The sequence below is a fragment of the Bos indicus x Bos taurus genome, chromosome 1 (genome assembly GCF_003369695.1).
Source record: "Bos indicus x Bos taurus breed Angus x Brahman F1 hybrid chromosome 1, Bos_hybrid_MaternalHap_v2.0, whole genome shotgun sequence".
NCBI lineage: Eukaryota > Metazoa > Chordata > Mammalia > Artiodactyla > Bovidae > Bos > Bos indicus x Bos taurus.
Window position 1 is genome coordinate 116653056 of NC_040076.1, and position 25744 is coordinate 116678799.

Sequence of the window (25744 nt, forward strand, 5' to 3'; positions counted from 1 at the left end):
CTTAGCAGCAGCAGCAGCAGCAAGTAAGTAATATACCATTTTCATAGATATGCAACTACTCCCATTTTACAGATGAATAAACTGGCTGCAGAGAGGCTAAATAACTAGTCCAAGGCCATACAACTAGCAAGAGGTGAAAACATGATTCAAAACAATTGGGGCCCAGAGGCCACGCTCTTTACCACTCTGCTCTCCTACCTGTCCCCTGCATTCCCATAGTTCCAAGCCACCATTAAAACTATAAAGGAGGAAATGAAAACGAATTTCTTTATGCCTCTTATATTTACAACAAAAATACTGAACCCAAAGGAAGTTTATGAGACGTCTGAATATTAAGTGGTTAAACAATCACTAAAAGTTAGTTTGAGAAACGAGGTAGAGCATCCTCAGGCAAAAGTGGTTGATGTGGTATCTTGCTGCATTTCCATATACAATCAGTCCCCTTAGCTCTGACCCTCACTCTAGTCGTAATAAATCCACATAGCCTCTTTGCTTTGACCTCTTAGTCTTCCCAAAATTTTACAAACCTTATAATCAGAAATGTCATAGAGAAAGTGACCTCCTGCTTAAGAGGTTCTATTTCAAACAGAAAAGATAGGAATCCTTTTCTGATAACCAGTATTTGTTTTTGATTTAAAAAAAAAAACCACTGTATTTCTCAGCATTCTCCAGAGAAACAGAACCAACAGGATATAAGAATCTCTCTCTTTCAGTATATATACACATATATATCGGCCACAGCTTCCCTGGTGGCTCAGACAGTAAAGAATCTGCCTACAATCTGGGAGACCCAAGTTCTATCCCTGGGTCGGGAAGATCCCCTGGAAAAGGGAATAGCAACCCACTCCAGTATTCTTACCTGGAGATTTCCATGAATAGAAGAGCCTGGCGGGCTACAGTCCATGGGGTTGCAAAGAGTTGGACCTAACTGAGTGACTAACACTTTCATGTATACTGGCTGCACGAATGTGGGGACTGACAAATCTAAAATATGCTGGGCAGGCTGGCAGACTGGGGGTCCAGGAAGAGGCTGACACTGCAGGTTCAAGTCTGAAGGCTGTTTACAGGCTGACTTCCCTTCTTCTGTTGGGGATCTTTGTCTTTTCTCTTAAGTCTTCAACTGATAGGAAAAGGCCCACCCACATTATGAAAGATAATCTCCTTTACTCAAAATCTACTATTTAAATGTTCAGTTCAGTTCAGTCGCCCAATGATGTCCAACTCTTTGCGACCCCATGGACTGCAGCATGCCAGGCTTCCCTGTCCATCACCAACTCCCAGAGCTTGCTCAAACTCATGTCCATTGAGTCGGTGATGCCATCCAACCATCTCATCCTCTGTCATCCCCTTCTCCTCCTGTCTTCAATCTTTCCCAGCATCAGGGTCTTTTCAAGTGAGTCAGTTCTTCACATCAGGTGACCAAAGTATTGGAGTTTCAGCTTCAGCATCAGTCCTTCCAGTGAATATTCAGGACTGATTTCCTTTAGGATGGACTGGTTGTATCTCCTTGCAGTCCAAGGGACTCTCAAGAGTCTTCTCCAACACCACAGTTCAAAAGCATCAGTTCTTTGGCACTCAGCTTTCTTTATAGTCCAACTCTCACATCCATACATGACCACTGGAAGAACCATAATTTTGACTAGACGACAAACCATAGTTTTGTCTGCAAGGTAATGTCTCTGCTTTTTAACATGCTGTCTAGGTTGGTCATAACTTTTCTCCCAAAGAGCGAGCGTCTTTTAATTTCATGCCTGCAGTCACCACCTGCAGTGATTTTGGAGCCCAGGAAAATAGTCTCTCACTGTTTCCATTGTTTCTCCATCTATTTGCCATGAAGTGATGGGACCAGATGCCATGATCTTAGTCTTTTAAATGTTGAGTTTTAAGCTACCTTTTTCACTCTCCTCTTTGATTTTCATCAAGAGGCTCTTCAGTTCTTCTTTGCTTTCTGCCATAAGGAAGGGTGGTGTCATCTGCATATCTGAGGTTATTGATATTTCTCCCAATAATCCTGATTCCAGTTTGTGCTTCATCCAGCCTGGCATTTTGCATTATGTACATTGCATATAAGTTAAATAAGCAGGGTGACAACGTACAGGCTTTACGTACTCCTTTCCCAATTTGGAAACAGTACACTGTTCCAATCTGGTTCTAACTGTTGCTTCTTGACCTGCATAGAGATTTCTCAGGAGGCAGGTAAGGTGGTCTGGTATTTCCATCTTTTGAAGAATTTTCCACAGTTTGTTGTGATCCACGCAATCAAAGGCTATGATATAGTCAATAAAGCTGGGTATCATAGCCTAACAAGTTGCTGCTGCTGCTAAGTTGCTTCAGTCATGTCTGACTCTGTGCGACCCCATAGATGGCAGGCCACCAGGCTCCCCCATCCCTGGGATTCTCCAGGCAAGAACACTGGAGTGGGTTGCCATTTCCTTCTCCAATGCATGAAAGTGAAAAGTCAAAGTGAAGTCACTCAGTCATGACTGACTCTTAGTGACCCCATGGACTGCAGCCTACCAGGCTCCTCTGTCCATGGGATTTTCCAGGCAAGAGTACTGGAGTGGGGTGCCATTGCCTTCTCTGAGCCTAACAAGTTATAAAATTAACCATCACAACCATCAACATTCTTCATTATGCCAGTTATTAAAGCTACAATTCATTCAGCTAATAGGAAGAGACATACTTTTAAATTTACCCCAGAAAGAAATCAAACCAGTCCTTCTTCAAATTGTGTAAGGTTTCTGTGTGCTAAAATCCATATCAAGTTGGCCTTGATATGGCCAGTTTCCTCCTCAGCCTACACTTTACCCAACAGTAGTTGATACTGTTTTTCAATATCATCATGATGGCTTTTAGTCTCTTTGACTACACATTTCCAAGGAGGCAACACAGCATAAGGTGCTATCACATTCCACTAACATGATATCTCTCATCAGTTAAATTATCCCAGTTGCTTTGATACAGATAAGTAATTGCAGTCCTTTTGTTTATAAATCTGTGTCTTGGATTAAACATTCATGGTATCCATACAGTGAAGAAAAACAGAGAAGTGTTCTACCCCTAATGAAAGTTTAATCGTGATCTGATAGCAAGGTCTTACAAAAAGCCCAGAGCTGCAACTGTGTGGCGTGATCTCCTCATTGGTCAAAAGGTAGGGACTGCACACCCGTCACCTGGGCATCTTTGCCAGCCAACTCATTTCACTGCCAGCCCTCTCTCTCTCCCATTTGAACAACTTCCTTCTTCCAATTCTTTACATTATCTAATAATTATGGAGCCCTCAGAAGAGGCACAAAACTCCCAAGAGCTGGATTTAGAGGAGATAACTAGAAAGCTTTTATTTCTTGACAAATGGAGGGAAATCTTTAGTTATCACCGGTAAGATGTTCTCATTTTCTCAATCCTCTAGAACCAGAGGGATTTCTTTTTTTTAATTTTATATATTTATTTTTGGTCTTTTGGGGGGTCTTCCTTGCTACACTGGCTACTCTCTCACTGTGGTACGCAGGCTTCTGATTGCAGTGACTTCAGTTGTTGCAAAGCATGGGCTGTATGGCTCCTGGGCTTCAGAGCAGAGGCTCAACAGTTTTGGCGCACAGCTCCAAGGCATGTGGGATCTTCCTGGATCAGGGATGGAACCCCTGTCTCCTGCATTGGCAGGTGGATTCTTTACCAATGAGCCACCAGGGAAGCCCCACTAGAACCAGGGGGATTTTATGTGGCTAAACAACCAGCTTTTACGCTTGCTATGTGAGAAGTCTCCATTACAGATTTACATTTAAAATGCTTCAGGTATAACTCTTTGCAGAAAAAGCATCCCAAGCAAAGTGGAGGTTGAGGAGGTTTGAGGGAATAAGGGTTGAATAGAGTGAGTAATTTTCTTGATGTTTTCTCTTTCACTTATAGGTTGGGAACCAATAATACAACTTCTCAGGTAATTACTTTTCTCAAAGCCAGAGTGTTTTCCTCTAGTTGCTTCTTCAAACAATCACATTAACAGCATAATCTCCATTTATTCTGTGCATGTAATGTCACTCGGGCACTTGGCATTTAATGTGTGAAAACACAAAACTGGAAACCCTGTTGGAGATCTTTTCTTGTGCTTTCTTTTTTCATAAAAATCTCTTCTTACTTTTACAAACTACTTTGCATCATTAAAAGCACCATATGGTTATTATTTTCAAAAAAAAAAAATCATATGAGAATCTAGAGTTCCTACACTTGTGCAACAGCACTAGACTCTGACATCCAAGTGCTTCAGTGATCCTGAAGAAAAGTAGTTCTGAAAATAGTTATATTGATTCAGCTCCTGAAAAATTGTTTTCCTTCACTATCTTCAAACAAGGAAAAGATGACTGAATTCAGATGTTAAAAGGTATTTTAAAATCTGTTATACAATATAAGATGAAAGATGTTTTCCTCTCCTGTCACCTGAAAAGGTTAGAAGGTAACGGGCTTTGTATTTCAGATATTAATTCAATCACTGAACAAACTCTGCACAAAATATTAAGGTGATTTTCCTGGCACTAATGTATAATACAGTCAAACAACTGAATTATTAATATTTTAACTATAGCACTAAAGCACCTTGCTCCAAGTAACATAAGATCAAAAACCTTATTATTTCTGCTGAAACTCTCTTAGCCAGTCTACATTACAGTCAGAGAGAGAATACTTCTATTTCAGTCCTAGAAGTATTAAATGGAGCTAGCTATCGTTTGGGGGAATAGAACAGTCAAAAGATAAAACAATCTTTGCAAGGAAAAAAATAAACAAATGTTGAGTTAAGCTTTCCACAAGGTGGGGGAAACCCCCTGCTACAAATGTAAAGATTTTCCATGTAATTTACAAAATGCATCTTATCCCATTAGTAGTCTATGACTGGGATGCTGTGTTTCTGAGATAAGTATCTTAGCCTCTAGGAATCCAGAAAACAAGGAAGGCAGTTTCCTTCATGTTTCAGCTACCAATTTGTCAGACATGTTTCATGACATTAGGATAGAAGTCTAAACCAAGTGGAAGAAGAACTGATGCTATCTTATATTTAAATGCTATAAGAATCAGTTAAGAAAAGTAAAAATGGATTTTTTTTTTCTTAAAGATGGGAGTGGTTTTTTTTAAGGAAGAAAATCATTGCACGCATTTGCTAGGGATCAGGAATCTGAGAGTATTAAAAGAAGGTAACCTGACTTTGTTTATTGGCCAGTTAACAATATAATGGGAAATACTTCGTATAGACTAAAAAGATTCACTCTTTGTTTATAAAATGTTGTCTCCTCAAAACAAGAGACAGTAACATTTACAACTGTCTATAAACACAGCTTCAAGTCAAGGTCTTGATAGCATTAATTATGTTTCCATAGTTACACTTAACCTCATCAAGTCACATAAAACTTGGGAGAACCCCTTTGACACAGACACTGGGGTTTTTCTGCCTCTTTTTTATCTATTTATGATCATTTTCAGACATCTCTAAAAGGGAGACAACATTTTATGAACACTGATATTGCAGGGAGCAAAAGAAAAGAAGGAAAGCAAAGGAAAAGGTCATCACCAGCTGTTTGCTTTGTTTTTTGGTGGTGGTGGCATTTTACACAGAATCATGAAGGTGACTGTATATCTGCTGGTGAAACTGAAGATGGGACAGGAAGGTCTCAGCCAAAAGGACAAGGACATTTGCCATCAAGTCGACTTTGTTCTGTTCCCAAACCCTCTATCATCTCTTCAAAATCAGGCGGCTTTCCTGTCTCCCTAGCAATGGCCACGGTAAGTATAGCTTGTCAATTAAACATGAAACGAAACGTAATCTTCCCCAAACAACAAGGCTGGGGGAATCTAATCGGCTGTCATATGAGAGTATTATGGAAGATAAGACTACGGACAGTTGTTATTGCTAAAGGAGAATATAATGAAAATGACTTATGCGTGGTATTTTTCAAGGACACTGGTGATGTTACAGTCTTTCCTTCCCAATAAAGAGTCTCTCTTTATTGACTTCCTCAATTTGACCGATAAAAGTGAAGGCATGAGGGTGTTAAATTCAAATAATTGACCATATGAGGTAGGATGGGGTAGATGATAAAGATGGCAAAGGTGGAAAAACGAGGTAGATGTGGGAGAAAGGACCCCTGTGCCATGTGGACAGGAGGAAGATGGGGAACCTTCCCTGGCTCAGTCCCGCAGCAAACACATGATCCCAAGGAGGAAACACTTTCTGGGGTGGCAACTAATAGTCAGATTTGAAGAGAACCTAAAAGTTTGAGAATCCAAGTGGATCTGGAAGCTGCTGTTTCCAGGGACCATTTGCTCCATTCAAACCTTGACCAAGGTGGGGGCGAGGGGCTGAGGCAGAGACCCAGCCACATCTCCTTGTGTGGGCTGGGGGCAATGTCTTGACAAGTGGCCAAAGGACCAGCTGTCATGGTCAATGAGGTGTTGTTGGGACCTGGGGAAGCAAAGCCAGGGATCAAGGAAAGGAAAAAAAGCACCAGTGAGGCTGAGCGATCTTTCCAACAGGATTGTCCTCCAATATCGCCCTTTCAATCACAGTGAACATCAGGGATAATTTCTCCATATTCAGCCCATCCCCTCAGACTATATTATAGAGACATAGGCAGAGGCCTCTCCTTGAGGCCCTAAGAACAAAAGTAGGAAGAGGTACTTTCTTCCTGAGGACATGCTGCCCTACACCTGGGTATACTCTCAGAACACACCCAGGACCAGCCTGACCATCCAGGCAAAGACCAGCAAGGCTGCAGTCAGGCCACCATGGACAGAAAGTTCTGCAGTCTGTGCCCCATAGGCAGGATTCCTGCTGGGAGTGGGGATGGGGGCCGGACCCCTTTATGGGGGAACCTCACAGTCTCCACCTGCCTTGTGAGCCCAGAGGCCAGGCTGGCCCTTACTGCAGTATTTCCAACCTCAACATAACCCATAACTGTTCCTCAGGCTCCCAGATGGGACATCATCACACACAGCCTACAGCCCCCATGTTCTTCATCTTCACGCACATCCTCACAGGCTCCATGGAGCAACTCTCTCCACTGCTGGAGTTATGGTACAAACGTGCTGGGAGGCACACATGCTCTGTCTCATCATCACAGATCTTTCTGCCTCAACCCACCTTCCCCCTTATGCTCGAATGCCGGATGTCCCAGGCAGACAGGCTGGCAGGGCTCTCAGAGATGCAGTACTTGGCTCATTGGTGGCCCAGCCCCTGGATGGTGCTTTAACTTGTATCTCAGGCATCTAGTTTACCACTCTCCTTTTGAATAATCAAGACAGGTAAAGTGTCATCCTGTTAGAGTCTCCAGCCTCCATGGTTATTCTGCCTATGATGTGCTATAGGAACAGTAGTTAGGGCAACTGAAGTCATCCCTCAGTATCCTGGGGGATGGGTGTCAGGCACCCCCAGAGAAAACCAACGCCCACCACACTCAAGTCCCTTATATAAAATTGCCTAGTACCATCGGTCCCCCAATATCCTCAGGGACAGAGGGCTGAGTGTATCTGTATTTTACTGTACAAGGTCTTTAATGAACAGTTTATTGTTGTTCAATCACTCAGTCATGTCCAGCTCTTTGTGACCCCATGAACTGCAGCACACCAGGCTTCCCTGTCCTTCACCATCTCCCGGACCTTGCCCAAACTCAGGTCCATTGAGTCGGTGATGCCATCAATCATCTTGTTGTCTGTCGTCCCCTCCTCCTCCTGTCTTCAATTTTTCCCAGCATCAGGGTCTTTTCCAATGAGTCAGTTCTTCGCATCAGGTGGCCGAAGTATTGGAGCTTCAGCATTTGCATTAGTCCTTCCAATGAATATTCAGGGTTGATTTCCTGTAGGATTGACTGATTTGATCTTGCTGTCCAAGGGATTCTCAAGATTCTTCTCCAACATCACAGTTCAAAAGCATAAATTCTTTGGCGCTCAGCCTCCTTCTGTACGGATGGTCCAACTCTCACAAGCGTACATGACTACTAGAAAAACCATAGCTTTGACTAGATGGACCTTTGTTAGCAAAGTAACATCTCTGCTTTTTTTTTTTTCTGTCTAGGTTTGTCATAGCTTTTCTTCCAAGGAATAAGCATCTTTTATTTTCAATCTTTAATAAACAAGTATTACTGGCCACCAATGAATTTCTATGGAGAAGGTCATTTTAAAATTTACACATATCAGGAAACAGGAAATAGACTACCTTTTATATGCAAAACAGAGAAAACTATGATTCTATACTAGTACTGTATTTGCCTGCAAATGCACACGGAATTTTCCAGACGATTTCCTAAAATGTGACAGTAGTGGCGGGGGGGAGGGGTGGAGGGACAAAAGACTTAGGGCAGGGAGAAATCTTCTTAGCATAGCTTTTTGTGCTCTCCGGATTTTGAACCATGTGCATGGACAATCTATTTTTTAAAACACCATTATAGGACTTCTCTGGAGGTCCAGGGATTAGGACTCTGCGCTTCTAAGGTGGGGCACGTGTGTTCGATCCCTGGTCAGGGAACTGAGATCCCACATGCTGTGTGGCACAGCACACCCACCCCCCACCCAAAAAACCCAAAAACTGCATTTTTTAAAATGCCTTTATGCATTTTAAAAACGGGGCGGGGGGGGGGGGGGCGGGGCGTGGTGGGGGAAAGAGGCAGTCACCGATGTTTCCAAAGTCTTCTAGTTTCTCTCTATACTGTGGAGGCCAGTGAGCCTGGGTCTGAATTCTCCCACTCGTCTACAAATACAGACATGATGCAATTGGAGACCTCCTCGGTAACTTTTCCAAGATAATTCTCTTCCTTTGGAAGAGGCTTGGAGACAAAAGAATCAGACTTGATGGAGTGTTAAGGAAGTCCCAGAAGAAGAGAGAATTGATTTTTCTTCAAAAAAGCTGAATTTGGACAAATTCCAATTATCAGGACCAGATGATAGTGTGTCCTTTAAACAACAGCAGCATTAATTAAACACACCCTGGGATTTCAAGATGATGAGCCTTGGGACTCTGAATACGCATGTCCAGGAGTCAGTGTAGAAGCTTGATCAGACCAGTTCTAAAGGACATTTCGGCAGTGTAGCTGCCTGGCAAATTTTCAGAGTGATTGGATCCTCATTCTCACATGAGAGCGCCTTTTGTCATCATCCTGCTACTCTCGCTCTCCCCCCACTTGGAATTGGGATGCATGGGACTTCCGGACATTGGCACATGCTTTTTGCTGGGAATCTGTTGAGAAAGTAAGGGGTGGGCAATGCACACAAGGCCCCTTCGCTGTCTCTAATTCTCCTGTTTCTTGCTTTTTGCTGCCCTATATCCAGTTCCACAGCCTTCTCCCTTCCCCAGCCTCACATCTTACAGTGTGTGTGGTGGTGTGGTGTAATGAATGGCCAGCCAGGCTGCTGACCCAGGTGAGGTCCTCGGATAAGGAGAGAGTCCTCCTCAGGGCCCATCCCCTCCCCCTATCTCACCCCCTCCCCTCCTCCTCCCCTCCACAGCTGCTGATCTTCCCACCAGCAGCAGCTTCCATCCTCCTCCAGAGCCAACCCTTCTGCAGGACCCAGCCTGGAACATATTCTTCTTGCCTCTTTTATCAGCAGCCAGTAAACAAAACTAGGGGTTTGCCTAGTGGTTATTTGGAATGCCACCCAGCAGGATCATCTAAAAAATGTAATATGGGAGATCAAAATATTCTGGGGGAGACCCAGAAGAATGACGCTCTAACAGAGGATAACAGGCAATGGGTTGGCTTTGAGTTACCAGAGCCTGGTAACTGATAATTAGTCCTGATGATTGGAATTCGTCCAAATTCAGCATGTTGTTATTGTTCAGTCGCCCAGTCATGTCAGACTCTTTGTGAGCCCATGGATCACAGTACACCAGGCCTCCCTGTTCCTCACCATCTCCCAAAGTTTGCCCAAGGTCAAGTCCATTGCACTGGTGACGCCATCCAGCCATCTCATCCTCTGATGCCCTCTTCTTCTACTCTCAATCCTTTCCAGCATCAGGGACTTTTCCAATGTGTCTGTTCACATCAGATGACCAAAATACTGGAGCTTCAGCTTCAGCATCAATCCTTCCAATGAGTATTCAGGGCTTATTTCCCTTAAGATTGACTGGTTTGATCTCTTTTCTGTCCAAGTGACTTTCAAGAGTCTTCTCCAGCACCACAGTTCGAGGGCATCAATTCTTTATTGCTCTGCCTTCTTCACGGTCCAGCTCTCACAACTGTATGTGGCCACTGGGAAGACCATAGCCTTGACTATACAGACCTTTATCGACAGAGGTCTGGCTGACCTTTGTCAGCACAGGTCTAATAGATGGTCTTAAGTAGATGTTTATTTAATTAATTAATTAATTAATTCACTGCCTCTGGACAATCTCCAAAAGAAGCTTCTCGGTACAGGAGAGTGGATATCATCCGTGTGCCCCTTCAGACACTTGTTCTACCCCTTGCCACTCTGCTTACTGCCCTGGAGACTGAGCTGTACTCACTTCATCAATAGGGCTCCCTCCTCTGACTTCCTGTTGAGTTTGAACAATGGGAGCCCTGGAGGGAGGGATGGGAATTAAGTCAGGTTGAGCAAGCTGGCAGAATCCCTCTCCTTTGAAGGCAGTGCTCCCCTAGGACTCTTTTCTTCCTTTCCCACCTCCAGGTCTAGGAGACATAACAACTTCTCATTCTTGGTAGCTCTGGCAGTCTACATTAGCTCTTGTGGTTTCCCCACATGCAGCCATCATCTTTGTAAACAGTCCCTGAATTAAACTTTCCTCAATTATCCTGACTTGAGTGCCATCTGTTTCCTGCTAGGACCCTGACTGGTGCCAGCTGTAAGGTTTGTATTTGAGATCTGGCAGTACCATTTACTAGCTATGTGACCTTGGGCATACCACTTCACTGCTCTGGGCCCCAAGTGCTTTAACTGTAAAATGAAAGGGCCAAATTAGATTTTTATTCAACAAATACTTCTTGTGAGCCTACTGTGTACCAGGTACTGCCCCAGATGTTGAGAAACTGACAGTGAACATGACCAGGTCTAGAGATTGCCACTCTACTTGGTGGGCTGATTTAGAAATGTCTTCGGACTCACTAGGTCTACATTCTCTGATTCTACAATGGTCCAGCAATTTCTAAAGCAGGAAAGGATTCAGGGAAGGAGCTTCAAAGAGAATTATTCCACTTCAAGTTGTGAAGTATGGTGATGTGGCTGAGCAATGGATAGAGACAGGTGGTCACAGGGAAACTCTAAGCCCAGGGACAAGAGACAAGGCAGTCAGGGTAAGGAAATGAATCTGTTGGGAAGAATGATCTGTGGATGCGTGCATGTCTCTGTGTGTGTGTGTGTGTGTGTGTGAGAGAGAGAGAGAGAGAGAGAGAGAGAGAGAGAGAGAAATAATGGTCATCATCCTTATTATCATCACAGCAATCAGGAAAGAGAGGTAAGTATTCCTGGAAAACTAACAAAGTAAAGCGAGAAAAACTACAAACCCCACTTGACTGTGTTAAACAATAACACTCATTACAGTCATTTATTAGGACCATTTACCATTTGTGTCTGGGAGAAGGCAATGGCACCCCACTCCAGTACTCTTGCCTGGAAAATCCCATGGATGGAGGAGCCTGGTAGGCTGCAGTCCATGGGGTCGCTGAGGGTTGGACACGACTGAGCGACTTCACTTTGACTTTCCACTTTCATGCATTGGAGAAGGAAATGGCAACCCACTCCAGTATTCTTGCCTGGAGAATCCCATGGACGGAGAAGCCTGGTAGGCTGCAGTCCATGGGGTCGCACAGAGTTGGACACGACTGAAGCGACTTAGCAGCAGCAGCAACCATTTGTGTCTAGTTACCAGGCAGCATAAAATATATGTATCATTTACTGCATGTCAGGTTAATCTTGTTATAAATTATATTGATGTAAAAGTCAGTGTTGAGGGGGATAAACTGGGAGAATGACATAAACACACTACTATATATAAAATATATATAATATAAAGATACTCTGGGTGGGGAAGTATTTTTGGAGAAATATTTCCAGTATTTTTGCCTTGAGAATTCCACAGACAGAGGATCCTGGCAGTCTCCAGTCCATGGGGTTGCAAAGAGTTGGACACAACTGAGCGAGTATCACTCGTATATAAAATAGATGTCTAATAAGGGTCTATTGTGGTTTTCCCTGGTGGCTCAGATGGTAAAAGAATTTGTCTGCACATGTAAAATATCATGTATGAAACGAGTTGCCAGTCCAGGTTCGATGCACGATACTGGATGCTTGGGACTAGTGCACTGGGACGACCCAGAGGGATGGTATGGGGAGGCAGGAGGGAGGAGGGTTCAGGATGGGTAACACGTGTATGCCTGTGGCGGATTCATTATGATATTTGGCAAAACTAATACAATTATGTAAAGTTTAAAAATAAAATTAAAAAAAAAAAAAAAGAATTTGTCTGCAATGCAAGAGGCCCGGGTTCGATCCCTGGGTTGGGAGGATCCCCTGGAGAAGGGAATGGCAACCCCTTCCAGTAATCTTGCCTGGGAACTCCCAAGGACAGAGAAGCCTGGCAGGCTACAGTCCACAGTGTCGCAGAGAGTCAGACATGGCTGAATGACTAACACACACACATACAGACACACACACAGGGGCCTATTGTATAGCACAGGGAACTCTTCTCAATACTCTGTAATGACTTATATGGGAAAAGAATCTAAAAAAAGAGTAGATATATGCATATGGATAACTGATTCACTTTCTTGTACACCCGAAACTAACACAACATTGTAAATCAACTATACCCCAATAAAAAATTTTTTTTAAACTTAGGGTTACATAAGTAAGGTGGGTCATCTTCATTGCCATGCTGGCCGGTGGGGGCTACCCCGAGCAGCCTGTAGCCCCTCTGCTCTAGGCCTCCCCAAGATGCATTTGGATGGCAATGCTCCCTAAGTTGGAAGGGGCAGCTGGTAACATAAACAGGAGTTTGATTTGGCTTACTGAATTTTTCAATTGAATTTGAATTCTAAGCTTTCTTAGTTCTGACGGTCTTAGTCTGTCACATTAGCCACGGTTTCTCCTCCCTTACTCCTGCCAGTCTCTGGTCTTTTTCCATCTGGGCTGGAACTTTCTTCCATGCAGCATAAGACGTTCAAGCATAGACACACTGTGTTTTCACAGAGGTAATAACAGCACTTATGGTTCCCAGAGTCCTTTCCATACATCTTCTCTTGCAGTGGGATAGCTTTCCATTTTAGGGATAGGGGCTGAGCCAGGGGTTATCCCAGTTTCAGAAGAAGCAAAGAAAGTCTTAGGTTTGGAAATCTGTCAGCAAGGAGCAGAGCAGGGGCTTCTCAACCCTGGAGTCAGGAGTGAGCCATTTTCCTTCTTCGCTATGCAGTCTTGATGTCAAAGAAACACTTTCCATCCATATGCAGTCCTCTGCCCAGGAGTTGGTGGCCCTTTTTGGCTAGAGTGCACACCGATTCTGTCTTCCAAGAGCAGCCTTTGTGTCTTCTGCTCCCTCCCCTTGACAGACACGGGACACATCATTTTCCCTCAAGTGCAGTTTGGGGCTCTTTCTCACTCTGAAATGTATCCGCCTCTTTTTCTCTGTTGTTGTTCAGTCGCTAAGTCATGTCTGACCCTTTGAGACACCATAGACTGCAGCATGCCAGGCTTCCTTATCTGTCACCATCTCCTGGAGTTTGCCCAAGTTTATGCCCATTGTATTGGTGATGCCATCCAACCATCTCATTCTCTGTGGTCCCCTTCTTATCCTGCCTTCAATCTTTCCCAGCATCAGGGTCTTTTCCAGTGAGTTAGCTCTTCATATCAGGTGGCCAAAGTATTGGAGCTTCAGCTTCAGCATCAGTCCTTTAAATGAATATTCAGGGTTGATTTCCTTTAGGATTGACTGGTTTGATCTCCTTTCTGTCCAAGGGACTCTCTTGGTATATACAGCCTTTGACGGCCTTGCTGTACTCCTTTTTCTCTGTCGAGACAATCTTTTCTTTCAAGGTAGGAGCGGGGTGGCCAGGAAATAAACTCCAGCCACAGGTGGCACTCGTTGTAAAGAATTTGCCTGCCAATGCAGGAGATGCAAGAGACATGGGTTCGATCCTTGCATCTGGAAGATCCCCTGAAGAAGGAAATGGCCATCCACTCCAGTATTCCTGCCTGGAGAATCCCTTGGACAGAGGAACCTGGCGGGCTACAATCCATGGGATCACAAAGAGTGGGACACAAATGAAGCGACTTATCATGCACGGACACATGGAAGCAGACCCTGGTCGGACATTGAGAAGACTGTTCCAGATGCATGCTTCTCCTGCATGTGTCCTTCTTGGAAACCATCAGGGTTTGCTCTGCGCACTGCTGAGAAGAGGTACTCTGGCTCTGGATCAGTTGTGCTCCATGTTCCATTTGTCCACACTCTTCAACTAGCTCCAAATGCCTGAGCGTGCTGTTCAAAACACTCCAGAATCAGATTCGAGGTACTTTCCAGTCTGAGCTTCCACTGACTTTCCGCCCCATGACCCTGGAACACACACACAGGCAATGTTCTAGCCTCACTGAACTGCTCACTGTCCCCAGATACTCTGGTACCATGTATGTGCATTTGTAGGTCTTCCTCTCTGCCCTGCCTCCCCTCCTTTACAAGTGACAGGCCATTGTGTGGTCTGTTGCAGAGTGCGGGACGTGTCCCTGAGCTGGAGTATGGGGTGTTTGGGGCTGCGGCAGTAAGTGACATTGAATAACATGGAGTTGCGTCATGGAAATTCAGGCCCCTCTTCACTCTGGCAGGCCAGGGAGAAGACCACTTAAGGACATGTTCACGTCTTCCTTTGTAGCTCAGTCAGTAAAGAATCCACCTGCAATGGGGGAGTCCATCTGCAATGGAGGAAACTGGGTTTGATTCCTTTATCAGGAAGATCCCCTGGAGAAGGAAGTGGCAACACACTCCAGTATTCTTGCCTGTGAAATTCCATGGACAGAAGAGCCTGGTGGACTACAGTCCATGAGGTCACAAGAGTCAGACATGACTTAGCTACTAAACCATCACCACCATCTCCCTTTTTAATTAAAAAGAGTGCAGGGCTCAGTCAGAGACTTCATAGAAAATGGTTTCTAGCATGATTCAATAAGATCATTTTATTTCTATTATATATTTATGTATTTACTTTTGGTCACTATTCTGTACAGTTTTTTTAATTTTTAATTTTATTATAATGTTATAGAGCAATTTTTATTACTTTATAATGTTGTGTTAGTTTCTGCTGTACAACAACATGAGTCAGCTATATGTGTATATAAATCCCTCTTTCTTGAGCCTTCCTCCCAGCCTCCCCCATCCCACTCCTCGAGGTCATCACAGAACACTGGGCTGAGTTCCCTGTGCTATATGGCAGCTTCCCATTAGCTATTTCACACATGGTAGCATATAAATGTCAACACCACTCTCTCAATTCGTCCCTCCCTCTCCCCTACTGTGTCCACAAGTCCATTTTCTATGTCTGCGCTTCTATTCCTGCCCTGCAAATAGCTTCATCAGTACCATTTTTCTAGGTTTCGTGTATATATATGCATTAACATACAGTGTTTGCTTTTCTCTATTTTTTATTATGGCAAGTGACTTTGATTCCCCGTTAAGGGCATGGTGTAAAGGGTCCTTTTAAATAATTAAATAAACATTTTAAATGTTTTCTACATTACCAAAGAGTGGCCCAAGCTAATGAGCGCTATTAATTCAACAATGATCAGCACATAAAAATGACAGCAGTCCTAAGGAAGGCACATACAGGGTTGAAGCTGGGAGGCAGCTCAGTGCTGTTAGACTGGGTGTGCATCCCAGCTTGGCTTCTTCTGGCTGGGTGATCTTCTGCAAATACTTTCCTGTTAAAGGAGGATAATTATAAAATGGTCATTTCATAATGGTCAATTTAAATGGTCAATTATAAAATGGGACCCTTCTCAAAGAATTAAATTAACATAATGAACTCAAAGCACTTAGCGCAGTCCTGGGTGCACAGAAAATGCTCAATAAATACTAGATGCCATTTGCCAGCATTCAATGCCACCTCTTCCACGAAGCTTTCACTGACTGCTTCCGTCAGAAGTCGTCTTCACTCCTGGCACTTTGTCTAATGGAATGTCACACATGCTTTATTGGACATGGTTGCAAGGTTAGACTCTTTACGCATCTATACCCCACACAGGACCTAACACATACTCAAAGATTCTTGTGTCTCTGGTTATAAAGGCATTCCCTTTTTGTCATGTGTTTGGTTTACAAAGGCTTGTACCAAGCTTTCTGGGATTTTCTAAAAGACCCTCTCTAATCTCAACATGCTGCAGAGTATCCAGAAAAAATCATAAAGATTCTAGGGCAAGAACAGAGGCTGCTTGTTGAATACCATTGACACCACTATCACACTCAGGTTACAATCATAGAGGCCTGCCTATTCCCTTTTTCTAAGCAAGAGAGAAAGACCCAAAGGCAGGAGAGGTAGAGGTTCCAGAGTCATGGATGGAGGGACAAGAGGCATGAGAACAGAACTGCAGCCTCATCACGGATGGTAAGAGCGAGCAGGGAAGATGGCTGGCAGTGGAGGGTGAGACAGACACAGGGACAAAACTCAGACGGGGGCAACAGGTGCAGAGTCGATGCTCTGGGCCTTCAGGATAAAGTGTCCTAAGTGAACCTGATGCAAACCTTTTGCAGAGGGCTGGACAATCATGCTCAGAGGAACAGAGTAACATGCTAACCTGACTCTAGGAAAGGGACAGGCCCACCTCCGTGATTCCACCACCTGGCTTAGGGCTATTTGCTAAGGGCTGTGTCTAGGAAGAATACCCTTTGAACCATTTGTTCCCTTTTTTTCAGAAACTGCGCCAGACCCTCTTTGGAAATACCATCCAGGTCTTCAGCTCTGACTGGACAAAGGCCTATTTCCAGTTTCATGAGCCTTTTTCTGACCTGGCTTTCACGTTGCAAGTGGGAAAGGTAAGTGCAGGTGATCTCTTTTTTAATCCTATGCTCCCTGTGTTTCCTTCCATCCTCCTCCATATAAATGCATGTTTTCATTATAATCAAATGTAGAAACATGTTTATAATTTAAAATGTAACCTTAAATGATAACAGAATTAGTGTGTTGAAAATTCTAAGACACTATCAAGAATGTAATAAAGTCTCAAACTCTTCCCTACCCTCTTCCAAATTCTGGTTTTCCTAGGTCTTCTTTCAAAGTCCTAAGCATCACTAAGAATTTAGAGGTAGACAGAGATCTAGGAATTTCTAACTTGTTTTATTTTTTTAAATTTTATTTTATTTTTAAACTTTACAATATTGTATTGGTTTTGCCAAATATAGAAATGAATCCGCCAAAATCTCAATAATTCATATCATTGATCATTAGCCACACAGAATTTCAAGAGCTAGCCGACTAGTTCCTTACTTCCTGCAAATCTCAAAGTTGAATGTGAGACAGGAGCACAGTGAAGGTAGGACAGAGGAAGACAGACAGCCTGGGGTGCTGGCTATAATGCTCCACAGAGAAGCAAGTCACTGCAGGTTCTAGTCTGGTCATGGCACCCGGCCATAGTCCATGGAGAGGTGTGGCATTGTAGAGTGCAGCGTCCCTTTGCTAAGCCTAGGGATGCTGTGCATCAGGAGGGAAAAGGCTGCCAAGAAGAATAAATGATGACATCCGTTTCCAAGAGTTCATTTTTATAATGTGGGCCCTAAGGGTTCCAATACCATTGTAAAGCCCTGCTCCTCACTATTCATCCACTCCCATTTCAGGGAGGTGTCCAAAGCATTCAGATGGCTGTACAAGGACCCATCATTAAATACCTGCTGTTTACAAGGAAGGGAAAAGACTGTAACTTCCTCAGGTAAGAGGCCTATGAGAAGGATGCAAAAAGAATTAACCATGTTATGAAAAATTTTATGGGCTAAATAATCACCAGGGAAAATCCCCTGGGTTGCCTCAAGAAGGAGACTTGACTCAGAAGGCAAAAAGTGGGGACTTACCTGGCAGTCCAGTAGTTAAGACTTTGCCTTCCAACGCAGGGGAAACGGGTTTGATCCCTGGAGAGAGAGCTAAGATCCCATATGCCTCACAGTCAGAAAACCAGAACATAAAACAGAGGCAATATTGTAACAATTTCAGTAAAGACTTTCAAAAAACAGTCCATATTAAAAAGAATCTTAAAAAATAAAAAGAGACAGAAATGGTCCTGGTTCTCCCAGAGGGGCTGGATTTCACAACTGGGGAGGGCTCGCCCAGAGTCCCCCTCAAGGTTCAGCTGCAGGAGTAATGCTGACAGGTTTTATGCTCCACCGCAGACCACCCTGGCAGGTAAAATGAAGCACCAGGTCTCCAGGTGGGCTCCACTGACAACATTTGATGGGAAGCCCCAACCTAACAATTCCAGAGAGAGAACAAAAGGGGTGATGAAAAGCCTCATAACTGGAGAATTCACCCTCCCGTTTAATCAGGCTGGCAATGCCGTGTTTGGTGGTTGCCTATTTTTTAAAAAATCAGTTCAAATTATTTTGTTCTTAGATGTCAACAAGCCCCTATCATGTGCAAGGCTATATGATTGCTATTAGGAGAAACAGAAATAATTAAAAGGCACCTACCTATCCTCAAGCAGGATAAGTTATCACCCAAAACAGGAACTGAATACTCATCTATCCTAAGAACATGAATTGCCAGGTTCCTTAGAAGCAGAGCCAAAGACGGGAATTCTTTATGCAGGTTATTTATTAAGTGAATGAATGTCCTGAGAAGAAACCCATAAGAGAGCAGAGTAAAACAGGCTCAGGAAGGAAGAGAAGGGGAGGAAGCAGGTGGTTGCCAGTGATGGCTAGGTTCCGCCTGAGCCATGGGAGCTCTCGGCAGTGGGGCACTGCTCCACCTTCAGATAAGGGGGTGAGGCCTTTTCACCTCTCACTCCTGCTTAGGCATCTACTATGTACCCTCCTATGGGAAGGTGGCACAACTCCTAGTCACTTTCAGGGAAGATGGCTCCAGGTCTTCAGAAAGTTTAGAACTACGAGCCGCTAGCGAAAGTACCCAAAGCAATGGCAGGATGTATCCACCAACTGAGTAAGAGATCCCAAGAAGTCTAGATGAAACACATACATTTGCTATACAAATAGAAAGCATTTAGCACAGTACTTGGTATTAAGTCAATGGTAATGAATAACAGCTACGATCCACTATCTCCATGAAGCCTTCTTGAATGTTCCCAGGTACAAGTTCTTTCTCCTTCCTCTGTAATTTCCCAGCACTTTGTTTTATTCTCATTCTACCTTGCACTGGGGTTTTGGAGTATGAGGCTCTTGTTACTCATTTCTGTATCATCATAGATCTAGGTGGATTTTATAAACCATGGCTGAGTTCATTCGCTAACCTCTATCAGGTGTTTCTTCATTAGGACCGCAGCTGTCAATGTTAAATATTTAGAAAATGAGCATAGCACAGGTCTCTGATGTAAAGACTGGCTCTCATTTCCAGGGAAGTCGGACCCGCTGGGATTACTTGACAGGGCTAATGCTTCAGGATAATCTAATGGTTAAGTCAGGAGCCACACTGCCTGCATTCAAGTCACTGCTGTACTGCTGTAAAGGCAGAAGACTAGGGGCAGACTACTCACCCTCCCTGTCTTCCCTTCCTTACCTCTAAAATAGGAGAAATAATAGTGTCCACCTCACAGCTTGTTGAAAGGATTAAATGAGGTGATATGTGTTAGGTGCTTAGGACAATGCTGGACCCAATGAGTGCCAGATGAGAGTAAGTTACAAGTCACTAAGGGCAACCTGAAGGCAGCCTCAAATGACACGTAGGATGTGATCAGGCAGGAAGCACAGACAGGACATGCATATTAAAGGCAGCACATGAGAAAAACCATGGAGGTGGAACGCAGAAACAACATCCAGGGGACCAGTCCATCTGGGGCAGAGGGTTTGCAAAGTGAAGTCTGGGAGATAAACCTGGGAGGACTGTTCGGGGTTGCACTTTGGAAGGGCCTGTGTTATGGGGTTAGAGAGTTTGGATGGAGCCTGACTAGAGTTCAAGAGAGAGGACAGTGTGGGGATTCAGTGGCGACCGTAATGCACAGGGTGGAGAACCAGGAGGAATAGTATGCTGGGATGAGGATGCCTGTTCCGTGGGGGCAGAGAGGACAAGACCCCACGACATTCTCGGAGTGCAGGCTGATGAAGGAGCCCAACAGAGCCATCCCGTACTCAGAAGGGCTCCTGAAAGTGGAGGCCTGGGCCTTCGGCTAGGTGATGTTCTTTGCCACGTGTTCCTCCCCTCCTTCTGCGTTAAAGCTTGTGCAGGATAAGCAAGCACGATCAGGACCACACGCTGGCGGCGGCGCTCGCAGGCATCCTGTGGGCCGCAGGAGCAGCTCAGAAGGCCACCATCTGCCTCATTACTGAGGACACTTATGTCGCCCCAACTCCTGGCTACTCTGGGGACGGTTTCTCTGAACGGGTGAGTGCGCTCCTGCCCATCCTGCCCGATAAAGGTGCTGGAGCCTGGGTGAGTACTAGACTCACCATGGCAAGGGAGTTAGAAGCCCACTGCTGCTCTGGGGTGGACCTCTACAATGTAAGCATCTGATGTGACCAAAGAGGCAAGGATCAAGGCCATGAGGAACCCAAGCAGCCAAGACAGAGATGCCTGCTGTGAATTTCTCCTTCCAAAATTTACCATGATCAAGAATATTCCAGGGCCTTCCCTGGTGGTCCAGTGGTTAAGACTTCATCTTCCAATGCAGGAGGTGTGGGTTAAATCCTTACTCCGGGAGCTAAGATACCCACATGCCTCATGGCCAAAGAACCAAAACATAAATAGTATTACAACAAATTCAATAAAGACTTTAAAAACAGTCCATATCAAAACAAACAAACAAACAAGTATATTCCATACCTAAGAGAAAAGAAGCAGATTCACAGAACACAGAGAACAAAGCAGTGGTTATCAGTGGAAAGGGAAGGACGGGGGGCAACATAGGGTTTGGGAGTTAAGAGGTGAAGACTATTACGTATAAAATAAGCTACAGAGTATATTATACAACACGAGGAAGATAGTCAATATTTTATAATAACTATAAATGAAATATTACCATTAAACATTGGGAATCACTAGATACTACACTTGTAACTTATATAATACCATATATTAACTACAACAAAAACATTTTTAAAAAGAAAATCTCATGCCTGAAATTATCATAAAACTACACTTTCATAACTAATCTTTTAAACTTGGCTAAATTCTACCTATTACGGAAAAAAATGTGTTTATGGTTTTCCTTCTCAAGATACCATATTGGTTTAAAACAGGAATGCAAACATGAGACCGGTGGCCTCCCAATTTTACCATGTATGTTTTACATGACCTTGGGTAAGATAATATGTCAGTTTTAGCACTGTGATTTTGCAATGAAACAAAGAACTCCCTTGAGGTAATAACAGTGAGTTGACATCTTCTAGATGTGACTTTCATCTTCCTATTCATTTTTATCTTCTATTTCTGACTTATAGCTCCAGCTGTTTGAACTTTCAGACAAAGAAGCCACTGAGAAATTCATCTATGATCATTTACAATGTGTAAGTGTTTAAGTATTGAGGTAATTCCTTTATGTTGAACTGATCTTACAGGAATTTTCTTCCTTTTATAAAGTATATTTCTAATGATGCTTGTTAAGAAAACCAGGTCATTTTGAGGACTAAGAGAGGGCGGAATGAGAGAAAGAGAAGCCTGTGTGTCCCTCCCCACAATCTAGAGAGAGGCTAGATCATACACAGGCCTGCTCACAAATGCCTCTTTCTCCTTGGCTAATCAAACCCAAAGAATAATACTATAGAGGGCATATACAGCAAGATGGCTTTTATGGGAAGAGAAAATTTTACAGCATTCTTGCCTCCTCTGAGGGATAAAACATAAAAATTGTAGTCTAAATTGCCAAAATGACCATTCACATTGGCTCAAAGAAATGACTTTCTGTCTGAAAAAGGTGCCCCCCCACCTCTTCTAGCAGCCCCTTCTGCACAGTGCTCTCCCCTGCAATGAGTCTTCCTCACCCCCTGGGTAGGCGTGACACAAAGTAGGAGACAGCGATGGTTGAAAACGCAAGGTGCTTTTGTAAGATGCCTCTGCGGAGATAGAAAGGAAAGTTGGTTTTCCGAAGAATCAGAACCTTACAATGTAGCAGGGTAACTATAAGTCCATGTGTATGTGTGGAAAGGGGAATGTGATTCATGAAACTCAGAGCTCCAGGCCTTTCAAAGGTCACAGCAATGGAAAACTTGAGCATGAGCTGTCAAACACACACTAGCAATAGGTTCTTGGATAAACTAGTTACCCCAGACCTACCTCCTCCATCAGCTCTTGGGTCTATGTGGTAGGCAGAAGAACAGTCTCCTGAAAGATGTCTGTACTCTACCACCTGGAACCCATGACTGCTTCATTACATGGTGAAGGGGAATTAAGGTTGCCAATCAGCTAACTTTAAAATAGGGAGATTATCCTGGATTACGTGGGTGGGTCCAGTGTAATTACAAGGGACCTTATATGTGGATGAGGAAGGCAGAAGGGAGGGGAAGAGTGGTGTGATATGAAAAGAGCATCACCCCTATTGCTGCTTTGAAACTGGAGGCCATGAACCAAGGAATGTGGATAGGCTGCTGCAAGATGGAAAGGGCAAGGAAGCGGATTCTCCTCTAGAGCCTCCAGAAGGAATGCAGGGCTGATGACAATGTTTTTTTTTTTTATTCACTTGGGTATAGTTGTTTTGGGCTTCCCAGGTGATGCAGTAGTAAAGAACCCTCCTGCCAATGCAGGAGATGCGGGTGCTATCCTTGGGTCAGAAGATTCACTGGAGGAGGAAATGGCAACCCACTCCAGTATCTTCCCTGGAAAATCCCACGGACATGCAGCCTGGAGGGCATGTCCATGGGGTTGCAAAGAGTCGGACATGACAGAGCACACACACGCACACACATAGTTGCTTTATAATGTTGTGTTAGTTTCTACTAGAGCTGCTGATATCTTAATTTTAGACCAGTAAGTCCCATTTCAGACTTCTGACCTCCAGAACTATAAGATAATAAAATAAATCTGTACTATTTAAGCTACAAATTTGTGGTAATTTGTTCCAATAGCAATATGAAAGCAATCAAAGCTGTGTGATAGATTTTAAATTATCTGACATGAAATGTTAGGCTGCTGCTGCTGCTGCTAAGTCACTTCAGTCATGTCTGACTCTGTGTGATCCCATATAAGGCAGCCCACTAGGCTCCCCCATCCCTAGGATTCTCCAGGCAAGAACACTGGAGTGGATTGCCATTTCCTTCTCCAACGCATGAAAGTGAAAAGTGAAAGTGAAGTCACTCAGTCGTGTCTGACTCTTAGCGACCCCATGGACTGCAGCCCACCAGACTCCTCCATCCATGGGATTTTCCAGGCAAGAATACTGGAGTGGGGTGCAATTGAAGCCTGCTTAGGGACTCTCTGTTGCAGAGAGAGATGTTTAAGGGGGCTACACAGAGAGGAACCATTTAAGAAATTACTTTCCTAGTCAACAGAGGAAAACCCTTCCCTCTCTACCTTCCATCTCCTCAACTCAGCCCTGGGAGAGTCTGATTCAATAAGAAGGACTTTCACATCTGCAACGGTTTCTTAAGTGTAGCCAGAGCTGACAATTGGAAAATCAGAGCTAGAGCTATATATAGGGATTCGCCTCAAAGGCTAAGGGTTAAGCTGGAATAAGTAATAAACAGAAGTGGAATCAGACTGCACAGTGCAGGTGGGTTCGGCACAAGAGCTACCCGTGTCAAGCTGACCATTACCGTAGCTATGCTGGGGAAGGGCCAGCACCATTTCCTGAGTGAGGGGGAATCTTGCTTCATAGATACCCCTCTCAAGGGCACTCCCAGACCAGGGGCTGCCTGTGTGATCAGCCTCCATTCAGACCTTCGCCCAATGTCATTACTATCAAAGAACAACAGTTCTGGAGGTGGGGCAAGGAGTGGGAGATTGGGACTGACACATATACATCACTGATGCTATGTACAAAATGGACATACTGTACAGCCCAGGGAACTCTACTCAATGCTCTTTGGTGACCTGGATGGCAAGGAAATCCAAAAGGGAGGGGATATATGTATATATATGGCTGATTCCTTTTGCTGTACACTAGAAACTTAATACAACCTTGTAAAGCAACTATACACCAAATAAAAATTAATTTAAAAAAACATTAAAAAAAAAAAAAGCATCTCTGTGCCTATCTTGAGGCAGGGATCACAAGCTGAAGAACTGAGGGCTACATGTGGGAGCAGGCCTATTGTTATTATGGGTTGAGTTGCATCACCCCCCCCCCCCAAATGTGTGTGCCCCAGCAGCTGCGAATGTGTTCTTATTCAGCCAGAGGGTCTTTGCAGATGTCATCAAGTTAACATCAGGTCATGCTGGCTGAGGGTGGGCCTCAATCCAACGACTTCTATCTTTATAAGAAAAGAGAAATTTGGTCATAAACACTGACACATGCAGGGAAAACGCCATGCAATAGTGGAGACTGGAGAGATGTATCTCCCAAACCAAGGACGCCGAGGACTGCCAGCAGCCACAGGAAGCTAGGAAGGTACCAGGAAGGTTCCTTCTCTCGGGCCTTCAGAGAGAGCATGGCCCTCCTCTGACACCTTGATTTCAGACTTCTAGCTTCCGGAACTGTGAAAGAATAAACTTCTGTTGTTTCAAGCCTTTCAAAGAATAAACTTCTGTTGAATTTCTGGCCACTTGTAGGCAGTTGTAGGAAACTCATACATCTACCACACAGGATGGGCAGTGTCAGTTCACCTGGTGTTGTATTTTTAAAAGTTTGAGTCAGTGAACTTCAAAAAGAATCAGAAAATTCCATATCAAAACCTAAAGGTTTAGCGCCTTCTGGCCAAATCAGAAAATCTGGCTGCACTAGACCTATATTCTATCTAGCATGCCCTCCATTAGCTGATACGGGGAGCAGTGACTCCCATTAAACAAGTCGTGATAGATTGAATGATGTTACCTAACTGGTCAAAAGGAACTGCTGATGAGATTAAGTTCACCGTCTCAGATGGAAGATTATTCTGAATTTTTCTGGTGGGTCTGATTAATCATAATGGTTTTAAAACAGAAAGAGGATGGCAGGAGAGTCAGAAAAAAAGGATGCAATGAGAGAAGCAGAAGGGAAGAAGCTATGCAATGTGGGGTCACGAGCCAAGGAATTAAGACCGTTACCAGAACCTGGAAAACACTAGGAGACGCCATTTCCCATAAAGACTCCAGAAGGAACGTGGACTGACCAGCAGTTAGGATCGAGTCCACAGATACCAAGGCTGGACAGCTAGCCTCTAGAACCCTGAGATGATGGATTCCCATTATTTTAAGCCATCGAGTCTGTGGTCATCTGTTAAGACAGCAACAGGAAACTGACCCAAGGGTGCTGTCCTGTGCCTCAGGCTCCACCTCTCCCCTTTTCTCTCACGTCCTGCAGTACAGCCATTTGGGTTCCCATCTGGCTCTAGTGGCACTGAAATTTGTTCTCCTGCATGAGATTCCAGCCCTTGTTAGCACACAGATAGTGAAGCACAGATTAACTCACAAAAGGGAAAGCATATGCATTTTCACAGAAACCTTCCTGACACTATGCCTTTAAAGAAAAGGCTTTAACCCTGGGCACTTTGAAAGCCAGCCAAGGAGTTTCT

The 25744-nt window shown here is 44.1% G+C and overlaps 1 protein-coding gene across 1 annotated transcript in view; it reads left to right on the top strand.

The window, feature by feature from the left end:
• Window positions 1–3211: 3211 nt before the first annotated feature.
• Window positions 3212–25744, top strand: part of MINDY4B (MINDY family member 4B) — a 42761-nt gene continuing 20228 nt past the window's right edge. The window contains exons 1-7 of the mRNA XM_027543577.1: window positions 3212–3378; window positions 3907–3934; window positions 5599–5766; window positions 16862–16981; window positions 17780–17871; window positions 20321–20486; window positions 21542–21607. Coding sequence (XP_027399378.1) covers window positions 3272–3378; window positions 3907–3934; window positions 5599–5766; window positions 16862–16981; window positions 17780–17871; window positions 20321–20486; window positions 21542–21607 — 747 coding nt within the window. The 5' untranslated portion in view covers window positions 3212–3271. The remainder of the gene's footprint in view (window positions 3379–3906; window positions 3935–5598; window positions 5767–16861; window positions 16982–17779; window positions 17872–20320; window positions 20487–21541; window positions 21608–25744) is intronic.